The sequence below is a fragment of the Lytechinus variegatus genome, chromosome 3 (genome assembly GCF_018143015.1).
Source record: "Lytechinus variegatus isolate NC3 chromosome 3, Lvar_3.0, whole genome shotgun sequence".
In the NCBI taxonomy this organism is placed as follows: Eukaryota; Metazoa; Echinodermata; class Echinoidea; order Temnopleuroida; family Toxopneustidae; genus Lytechinus; species Lytechinus variegatus.
Genome location: NC_054742.1, coordinates 20,051,521 through 20,062,836, shown reverse-complemented (window position 1 = coordinate 20,062,836; position 11,316 = coordinate 20,051,521). Strand labels below are relative to the sequence as shown.

The 11,316-nt window shown below is 34.5% G+C and overlaps 1 protein-coding gene across 1 annotated transcript; it reads right to left on the bottom strand.

Moving 5' to 3' along the window:
* Positions 1–245: 245 nt before the first annotated feature.
* LOC121410444 (metalloproteinase inhibitor 1-like) lies at positions 246–7,829 on the bottom strand. The gene is made up of 4 exons (XM_041602536.1): positions 7,295–7,829; positions 5,458–5,742; positions 2,432–2,559; positions 246–1,551 (listed from the first exon to the last, which is right to left on the bottom strand). The coding sequence occupies exons 1-4, from the start codon at positions 7,419–7,421 to the stop codon at positions 1,399–1,401; spliced, it is 693 nt and encodes a 230-aa protein (XP_041458470.1). The 5' UTR covers positions 7,422–7,829; the 3' UTR covers positions 246–1,398.
* Between the last annotated feature and the right edge of the window lie 3,487 nt (positions 7,830–11,316).

Genomic DNA, 11,316 nt, shown 5'->3' with positions numbered 1-11,316 from the left:
ACAAGGATCAACCAAGGAAAGAATAAAAAAATATGGAAGAACAATGAAGAGTAGATGAATTAGGAGGCATTACAAGAAACCTGCAACCAATTGCAAATAAGTGTAGGCCCAGAACTGATTGTGAACCTTAGAATCAATCACAATAACTTTACAAATGATTGCTTGTCAACCACAGGAAGAATAAAATGAATTCTTTAGAGAAATGAACTATCAATTGAAAATATGCAGTTATTTTTTGCAATCGATTACAAAAAAAAGTTTCTTGCTACACCCCCATAATTGAACAAAGATATAAGGAAGACAAACTTTAATTCTTCTTATTCCACATTAAATTCATTCCCTGCAGGATGTTGGTAGTCCCTATTCAGTGCCTGTTAATGCAATAGTTAAATAAATTGATAGGTTAAATTTTTCCTTGATAACCTTACTGCTTAGTAAATTTTTATGCAACTTTGCATCAGTAATTTTATTAAAAAACTCTGTCATTTTGAAGTAAGGTTGAATTTGTATAAATGTAGGATATCTTGGATAAGTCCCTTGTGGGTTAGGCTTTACTAACCCACAACCCAAATTAAGCCAAATTCAACAACCTCAGTGTCCTCTATGTAACCCTCATGCTAGGTTAATCATGCCATAATAATCTGAAGATGACATTGACAAGTTTCTCATAGTAATTTATCATATAGAAGGTAGATATACCAGTTTTGGTTATTGTAAGGTCAAATTAAAGACAGAAGAAGAAGACTGCTTTACCATCTGCAAATCTTTAAAAAAAAATTGAGCTGTAAATCATCTCCATCAGAATGAAAATGGCATCTAGAATTAAACATCAAAGAATTAGTCACATACATTAGGCAAATGTATCAAATGACTTATCATTCAACTTCGGGGTTATTACAAAAAGATATTTGCAAATTTCAGATGCAAATTTACAAGTGATAGACAAATATTAACTAAAGCAATTCATTTTATATTTGTTAATGCATGAAGCAAACCATCAATCAATTGTAAATTTGTAATGGAATACATGACTTTTAATTGATTTTAGGACCTTAAATTGACCTGTGATCAACTGAAGGTTTCTTGCTACACCCCATTAGTAAGAAGGTGTGTCATAGAGTGAATTACATGTAGATGTTAGACCCACTCTGAACTTAGTCCAATATTTTCTTTAATGCATGTTCTTTAACTTGATGCCTTATAGAACAGATTAGCTCTGTATCAAGTCTATATGGGAATTGGAGAAGTCAGTGGTCAATAAGATTAATGGTATTAGTAATAATTTTCACAAATTTCATCAGTCCCCCTATTAGATTTTCAAGACAGAACATTTCTCCATCTCATTTAATTCTTGAGTTAGTTTATTTTGTGGATGACTATCTGGTGATGATGAAGTCCTCAGCAAAGCTTTGAGTATTTGCTGTTTTTCCAAGAGCAGTGACCTTTGCTGTTGCGGATGCATGCAGAGTTCATTCTGACACAAGGTGAAGTATAAGATCCCATACACCCCTCAGTAGGCAAACAGTCATTGTCGTACTTTGCTGAGCAAATCTGTTCAGTCAGAGAGAAAGAGAGAGAATGCAGAAGTTGTGGATTAGTTCATCATAATTACTTTATGATTGGTAATTTAAATACTAAAAAATTCACATTAATGCAGTAAATGAAGCCCTGTACATGGTGTGCACAAAATTATTTTATTTACTGAGAAGGGTATTTTCCAGTAAGTTATGGGTATTACTTTGATAAATATGACCTGTTGTAATTAAAAGAGTTATTTGTATATTTATTTTGGACAATAAAAGTACTCTTACATCTATCATAGAAAGAAGAACATTGGAATGTTTCCTGATGAAGTTTCAAGTGGTAAAAACTAAGAAACCATCTGTGCCCTATACAACAAAAACTGTGGTGTTAACATGTGTACATAGAGGACCACACCAGTCATTTTCTCCGGTGTTAAATTGACAGTGTTAGTTTAACACCTAAAGGTGTTATTACAACACCTTTGGTTGTTACATTTACACTCTTTGGTGTTATGTTCAATCTCTAGGGTGTAATATTAGAACCATGGGTGTGGTCATCTATAGACACCAACTGGTGTCAGTTTTAACACCACAGTTTTTACAGTGTATTGCATAAAACTTCCAATTGTGGTAAATTTACCATGTATGATAACTTGGCACCTGAAGTCCATTATTGATTCAATTTTACCATGTAATGTTGCCATGATAGATGAGATTGATGTTAAAGTTACAGTGATGGAATGTTAGATGCACTCTGATCAGTTCATAAATGATATTATTTTTTTTTATCCTATTCCAGTCAAGGGGAGGGGTTAAGTCAAGATTTTCACAAACCTGGCTGGCTCAGTTGGTCAATATCAAATGGATTGTATTAGTTAAGAATTAGTTTCATATAGTTGATTTCTTACCCGACAGTCATCACATGACTTGGCATAGAGTCGTTTGAGTCCTCTCTTTTGGAATGCTGAGAGATCATTTACTGGTTGAACCCAACTGCTACACAGGCCAACATTCAACTCTCCATCCCATAGAAAACCTATTAGTCAAGAAATACAAGTATTACATGAAATTATTAAACTGGGTGATTCAGTGACCTTCTGCACTATGATGACAATTTATTTCTACCACTCTTTATCCAGGTAAAGGAAGAACCTTAAAGGGAAAATTTCAATAAACTTGATTCTGAATGCTATTCAGTTTTTCTTTCAGACTTTTATCCTTGACATGTCAATAGGAAAAGTGTATAGACTCTTTGATAGCATTCTTCATCACATTTAATAGTCTCCACAATCCAGCTTCCTTTTCATCTTATATCATAGGTTCTCTGTATATTAAGAATATATGTTGATCTGAAAATACAATCTCGATATATTGTTAAGTCAGATATTAATGTGCTGATTTGAAATAAGTCTTTATAAATTGCCTACATCATGATGCTCGCTGTGCATGGAGATCAAATTGGATATTAATAAGCAATTCTGACAACTCTTAATATTGATGCGCTACGCTTCACTGTGTGTGGAGGTGCCTGATTGAAAACAACCTTATGATGAAGCGGCTGCATGCAGCGCAAAAGAGAGAAAAAAAATAATATTTCTGAAAATATCTCAACCCCAGGCTGCAATTGACTTATTACTAGCTTCACTGGATTTTGATGAAAATAGAAGTTAATTTCACTTCTTATCCTGCTGAGAGAATGACCATGACTGCTAAATAAGTTCACTCTTCCTGTTAAAGACTTACATAAAAAAAATCAATGATTTTTTTTCTGTTTGATGCAGAATTAATATTATAGAAGTTCAGCCTATATGTTCCAATTGTTTAGGGTCAAAGGGAATTTGTGATTAGTGGAGAGCCGTTCTTGAAACATAAAAAGAAAGATGATTACTTTTTTTACTGCAATTTTTTTTAATTAGAAATGGGTTGGAAAAGATTTTATTCTATATACCATTTCGCTTTTTTTTTCTTATTTATTGTTTATCAGTGTTTATTACTCCTTCCATTTATATAACACCTAAAATTCATCCCTTTTATCAAAGTTTTTCATTATGTGCTTTTATTTGTTATGCACCCCTCTTTACAAGTATAGATAGACCTATAATAAGAGAGATAATGTTCTTGTGCTGTTTGGCATCTTCCTTCAATACACATCAGGAAAAATAGGTTTGCTTCTTCTAACAAGATTCCATTCTCGTTTTTAATCATCAAGATGGATTGCTTTGAAATTGTATTTTCTTCTGTACTGTCGCACCAAACAGCAGCAATTTGTCCACTGCCCTATGTTACACAAAGCTTAGCAAACAACTGTAGAACAATATCTTTATGTTGATTGCAATTTCTACAGTGTGCAGTCAATCATGAAAATCAATCATACAATCATTCTCTAAGCTATGTGATACAGGAGCCAAAGCTATTGCTTTCCAAGTTGCCTGATCTTGGATGCTTTCCTCATGATCTTTGTGTGATACATGTAATGACCCCCATGAGTCTAGCACGTCCCATGAATTCTTTATATCTTTCTATGTTACAATGTACCAATGTCAACCTCTATCTTCCTTATTTGTATTCAACCAATGACTTACAATTCAAGGCCCCTCTATAAATCATGCATCGCCATGAATTGGATGGAAACTAATGAGTATCTTGTCAATAATGGAAGAAGACCTCTCTTGCAATGGTTGCAGCCAGGCCCAATGTAATGTAACCTAGACATCTAACAACATCTGATTTACACAGTGTTGATTTCTTCTTTTTTTTAATTACGCCATCAGCCAAGCATTTCTAATTGACTCAGTATTGGTCACATGAATGAAGTAACTTGAAATGTCATATCTCTGTGGGTTGCATTGTATAGGGAGTTAGTTGGAGTAGAGGGTTATTAATGGTAGACAATGAGGGGGTGTTGCAGGATCCCCATGGAGGGGGGAATCAAGGGATGCTTGCTGTAATGTAAAGGTTTCTATCAAACTGAAATAGACAAGTTATTTCCTTTGCTTGAAAGGTGAAGGAACATTGTGGTTGATGTATTGTTGAGTAATCAGATTCTTCTTGTCCCAACTCCCATCAATTATTTTTTGTAATCAAAGCCTTGTTCCCTGTGCTACCACATACCATTTTTTGGTATTTCGGTAACATTTGATAATGTCAAAGTTCTTACCCTTTTCAGCAAATGTAACAAAGATTTTGGATTTCTAACCTTCATATGGGTGCAAGTTACAAAGTTATATCTATATGACATTTTGTAGATCATAATAAATCAATATCATCATTAATCTATGTAGGCTATGGATAAAAATATTGCTCTATCTTCAGGAAAGGTTAACTTAAATTTCACACTGCCTTAAATATGCATAGGTAATTGATAATTTTAGAATATTGATACTTTCAAGAAAATAAAAACATTAGTATTCAAAAGTATCAGTGAAAGGGTGCGTTCAATGTTGATTTTAAAATTTAAACAGCAACATGAATTATGATTGAAAACGCAATTACAAAACACCGAACATAAACATGATCAGGGGTGTACCATTCAGCGTTGAAAAATATTAAAGCTTATGCGTTTATCATGTTTAAATATTGTGCAATCGTTAGCACAGCGTACTGGACAGTTTGACCCATCACAAGAAAGGTCGATTCTGGCATGCGCTTGGGTAGGTTTCCACTGCGAGAGCAAATTCAAAGATGTTTCAAAACTCAACTTTGTTCAGGTTTCCAAACACACTTTTTTAATTTTTAAATTTTCCTCCCAATCTGAAAGACGTTTACTTTTATGACTGGGTTGGGGGACACTGAACATACCCTTGGTTTCTCATTCTATCCGCAATTTGTAATTTGTGTTTTCAATCATGATTCATGTTTCTGTTTAAATTTAACATTGAACACACCTTTATCTCCTTACCCCCTGTGAGGTTGAACCTTTTTTAACTGAACTCACCACTCAAGATATAGCTTTCTCCATCCTGTAGATCTGCCACTCCACACATAGCTCCGCTGGCTGCACTAGAGACTGATATGGTAGTGATTCCTGCCAATTCTTCTTCCCCTTTGAAGACCTCTTTGATAGTCAGGTTGTAGACAACGAAGAGAGGATACCGAGGGAGAACTAATGGAGGAAGAAGATCTGTGTAGCTATAGTCCATTGAAGAACCATAGATCTCATTGTCAGTCACTGCGTTGTCGCCGTATATGAATGATGTACTCTTGATCGTTCCCTCGATCACTAAAATGAGGAAAATGGATGGTTTTGTATTAAATGCATGTAATTCTAATTTGCCTCATGTTGGTACTGGTAGAGATACCACATGTAGCATAATTGATAACAGAATCAAGGATGGAGAGATAATTAAAGAATATGTTCAACTGACCATTATTAGGTGGTTTCAAACCGCCTCGATCACAAGAATCCCCGTTAAATTACGAGAACTTTTTTAGGCTGAAAAATACCCATTAATTATTCCTGCATTCACACCGCCCTGAAACATACCCTTCGGGAAAAGTTCCTGAAATTACGAGCATGCGCAGTATGGTCTGATAAGCAACGACACGCTGGGCTAAAAGTTCCCGTAATTTGCTTTCACATCGCCAAAATACCTGCGACCTTGGAAAAATCCCCGCAAAAGTTCTCGTAATTTCGCCAAGTACCTACTATTTAGCGGGTATTTTCTTTTGGGGAAATTACGCGTAGTTTGCTTTCACATTACCAAAATACCTGGTATTTTCTGATCGGGTTAAATTTCCCGATCAGAGAATACCTGGAACTGACGAACTTCGAGGCGGTCTGAAACCACCTTAAGAGACTGTTTCATTATCTGATTTACTGTTTATGGCATTTGAATATTTTGGATGTTCCCTTCATGAAACAAGCATCTGGATTTATGTTTCCATATCCCATGTGTGTGCTCATCCACCAGAAACATTTGGAGATATTCCAATGAAGTTGACTCATAATTATTCATATTTTTTCTTTAAAATGTCAAATTTGGCACGTTACTTCAATTCTGTACCCACAACATATGTTCTCTTTACATATGTTGACTGGATGAAAAAAAATGCATACATTTTAAAATGATAGAATTAAGAAATAATTTTTGGCATAAATTTCATAGCCTGTTCCTTCACAAGCCAACCTTAAAAAAACAAGAAAGAACATTGATTTAACCTATATCCACTGCCAAATATCCCCCTAGAGATCCACACTCTGCAGCAAGTTTTAAACTTTTAGAGATGCCTCTTTTGTGGTTACCCAATGGTGAGTTTGTTCATGCCAACATGGTGCTGGGTGCTACCCCATACATGAATCATGGCGGAGTGGTACTCCCGGCTTTACCTTTGCATACATTGTGCTATAGGCCTATTTCTATTTCTTAAAAAAACTTATTTTCTTCTATGGCATATTTTAGGCGTAACAATCTCCTAATTAATCTAATGATACATGCAGAATGACAAAGTTTTTTTTAAGGAGAACAAGGGTTGGATCCCTGTATGACTCAACAATAAACATATTGCCCTTCCAAAAAAAAAAAGAACCACCACCAACACAACTTTCATTTTCCTCCTCTTCTCTACTTCATTCTCCCTTCTTCCCCTGGGGCGCCCATCTCTACTGCAACCTGCTCCATCTCCTTGCGTCTTCTTTTACCCCTCCTACCATTACCACTTTTCATCCTTTACAACTAGGCAACTTGTATGCAAGTGATGGTGCTTAGTTTCAACACTGAATCATTAAACCTGCAGTCAGTAGTGATTCTAATACAGTCGTAGTTGTAACTTACCAGCATCAGCTCTGCAGAATAGTGTTTGGTAATGAGTAGGCATACAGGAGCAGGCATCTGTCAACTTGGTAGCAATCAGGACCAGTGCACACAGGAGAAGTGATGATGATGCTTCTCTGAGTTGCATGGTTGCTATGGATACTGATCAACTTCTTACTAGAAAGTGAAGATTCTGAAAGATACAGTCCCTGATTCACTAGCAATGCTGCAAACAGAATAATTTAAGATGACTTCTGAAGATACCTTGCTTGTAAAACTTAACTAATGTTTGTTGTCTGTTTTAAAAGCTCTCTTTTCTTGTGTGGTGATGCGTTCTTCAGCTTTCTTCCTGGAAAACAGATGTTGTTATAGCAAATGATCCGCTCTCTTCCAGTGCACACTTAAACTCCCTTGCAGAACAGCTTGCCTAAAACCAATCCATCTAGGTGTTGTAATTAGGTGTGATATACTTTCTCAAGTTACAATGATTCTTCATGTTGGTTTGTGGTGGTATATATACCATAGCTAACTCCCTTCTCTCTACCTTTCATTTGTCATTTACTTTCCTCTCACTTTCTTTGCACAAGGTACTTAACCTACCATGTATACCCCCCCCCCTCCTGCTCTCTCTTCCGCTTCATATTTATCAGTAAACAGCTCAAGCAAGCTTCCTGATTGGCTAGCTTCCCAGTGAGGAAGTTGTGACATCACAGGTGCTTGCTGATAATCAGTCTATGACATCAGCGAATGTGAATTCCACACATTGGGAAATGCCCTAACAGCTTCTCACTCTATTCGCAGTAGAAATAGTTTCCAAATTTATACCCATACATGGTATAAATTTCACTCTTTAGAAACAATATCGATTTCAGATTCAATTCATAAAACCTTTTTTTTTATTTACAGGGCTGATCAATCTCTTTTAGAGTAATCAGGTTCGCATTTTATTATTATTTTTTGGTCCAAATTTTAAGTTTCTGCTATTTAATAAAAATATCATGAATAAGCCTCTAGATAATATAACATAGGCATATTAAATAAATGTTAATACATCCAACATTTTATGAGAACATCAAGATATTGTCCATAATACAGCACTCTTGAACAACATTTGTAATTTGCTACAACTGTTTAATCTCACTTGACCAGATTCATACCCCCTTTCTCTGATATAAAATGACTTGTTCAGAGTTTAGGATCGAAGACTAATGATCCTGCCCTGTATTGTTGTATGACGTACCTCAACATTCTTGCCATCATTTCCTCTTTGTATGTAAAATATTTCATCTGTCTGGTATCACACTTGATGGTTGAATCCAATTTCCCAGGATATCACTTTTTTCTATCGGATGTCTGGTAAAGTTTTTCTTTTTAAACAAATTTCTCAGTAACACTTTTTTTTCTTCAAAATTTCATAGTATTATTTCTGTTAGTTTATTTTCTTTATTTTGATTTCACAATTGAATTGTAATTTCTATTATTATTTTATGAAAATTTTATAGAAAAGTTATTTATTTCCCATCTGTTACCCCTTTCTTCCCTCTACCATTCCTACCTACCTTTCATTTTCCTTCCTTCGAATAATTGTCCTATTTATTACAGTTTTTTAAAAGAAAATTTCTACTTAAAAAAAAACAAAAATTCCTGCAGCAGAGTCTCGAGAACACCTGAAATCTTACTGCACTGTGTAATCTTACAAGCATTTGTGTAAAATAAGAGAAAATTGGTATTTGGTGTATGTAACTTAAAAAATTATTGTAATAAGACTGTTTTCCCATTTTTTTAAAACAGACCTGTTCTGTAAAATTGTAGAAAAACTAGAAAATCTTTCCTGGTATAACAATTTAAAGAATGATTTGGTTATTTCTTTCTATAAAATCTGTTTTTTATTTTTCTTCTGTAAATTCTGTTTTTTTCTTACAGTATACGATTGCTTTATTTCATAATTATTTTTTTTCTCTCTTCGTGATAGGATAGGAGTAATTCTGATATAGTAATTGGCCTTTTGTCACTCATAAACAAATGCTATCAGAAAAAAACATTCTAAGCTTTCCCAGTCAGTCACCACTCACCAGTCAAACTCTGTAATGTAATTCATGAGTCTGACTTAAAACTATCAACAGTCATCTGGTTTTATTTTGAATTCCTGTAATTAAGAGTTTAACTTTTCATATTTTCCTCTCAGAATTTAGGAAGATGATATTGACCAGTAATAGAACTATTGAGAGCAGGTGAAACCAAGATGACTTCCTCATAAAGTCTGTGGTTTTCCTATTGGATAAAGCAGGTGGTTGTCTGTAGCTGATCGGCTACAATAGTGTTGTTGCCAATTTGGCAAGCTGTGTTGGTCAGTTGATCCTGACCTGATGATTAGTAGCCTCTGTTGATTTTTCTCTTTCAGTTTTAATCTGAACTGTTGCCAACTTAATGAGGGTGTCTCACTTTTCCAACTTCAGGCTATTTATGGATATAAGCTGAGTAGTAGTTTCAAGCCTGGTAAACTCTCGTAGACTTTTGTCCAATACCCCTACAGGTAAACCCAGATACTTTATATGAACAGTTTTTCATGATTGGATACAATTTTTGTCACAAAATCAATCCCCTAATATCTGTAAATAAAATATTAAATTTCATGGCATGGATAACATTTCCCAATTATAGAATCATCTACTTTCTATTGAAAGGAGATTATATGTTATTTAATATGGTGTTGAAAAGGGGTAAAGAAGGTGAACTATTTCTTTAAGAAACCTTTGTTGGTATTTACTATTATCTTTAATCATTGGAGCCAATTGCAATCATTGACATAGAATCGTCACTAATGATTTTGATAGGGATGCTGTTCATTAGTCATAGTATACTTAAGATCTACCAAATAGCTCTCATTTGGCAAAACTCCAATAAACATGGCATACCCTAGTGCAGTATTATAGGTTGGGCAAGGCAGACACCATGTCTGTCCCCACTAACATTGCCAAGTTTTGTTGCCAAGCAAGCAACCATGTGCAACATTTTGTCGCTATCTGTGTAATTTACCAAGGGAAATTTTGAACAGTATTATGGGCATGAGGTGGCATATCTGTTGGCTGAGAGCCTGACATGTACTCTGGTCTGAAAAATATCTTCAAACAAGTGATAATTTTTGTCACATTTCAACTCGTGAAATTAAAGAAAAACAAAGGTGATAACAAAGCAAATATAGTGAATTAATAATTATGGGAAATTGTTTTTAAAGATTTTTCAATCTGGTTTTTAAAAATTATATTCATCACTGTAACTTTAGCCAAGTAATTATTGTGATATTGACAGACAAATACCATTTGAAATAAAAGCTGCCTTTGGGTATCTAATATCCAAGATGGAAACTTACATCTTTTAGCAATAATTTCATTATATTTTTATAAATGATTTTGAATTTAAAAACAAGAACCAAATCATTTTGTAAACATTGCAATAAATGTTACTCAAGAAGTGTCACACTGTAAATTTATTTTGTCTTCCATTTCAGGGAAATATTTGTCTCCAAATTAAAAATACTTAAAATCTTCCATCCTGACGTTAAAGTTATGTCAAATATCAGGAGTGTTGGAATTTGATTTGTAAAGTTTGTTTGTTAATGTCAGCCATACCTGAGAGTCTAGACCATAGAAACAGAAAACCACAAAATCTAATCAAACATGGTAAAAGGTGTCTCTTTTCATTCTTCTCTCATCCTCGTATCTACCGTCCTGAGTCCATATTCCAATTTTTCCAATCTAATTTTTTCCTATGATGAGGAGGGGGGGGGTCTTAGTTTACTGACACTGACCCTTTCAATCCCTTTATTTCACTCTGTATTTAAGTTGTTGGGACTGACAAATCAAAGATTGGCTATGCTGGGCATAATGAATGTAGAATTCTTAAGTAGAGTCACTGCTGACTATTTCCATTGCCCTGTCTCAACATTCTTTCACATCGTCAAAAACCTACCAAGAAATTGATAAATATGACGGAAATGATGAAAGTAGGTTAAACTTGTCTTGTTATGATTTCATATTCCCCAC

Bases quoted from the DNA above. Each gene is read 5' to 3' on its own strand.
- LOC121410444 (XM_041602536.1), bottom strand. From the start codon at position 7,421: ATGCAACTCAGAGAAGCATCATCATCACTTCTCCTGTGTGCACTGGTC. The intron at 2,560-5,457 runs GTGAGTTCAGTT...CTTGACTAATAG, and splicing joins AGAAAGCTATATCTTGAGTG to GTTTTCTATGGGATGGAGAG. The intron at 1,552-2,431 runs GTAAGAAATCAA...CTGACTGAACAG, and splicing joins AGTCATGTGATGACTGTCGG to ATTTGCTCAGCAAAGTACGA.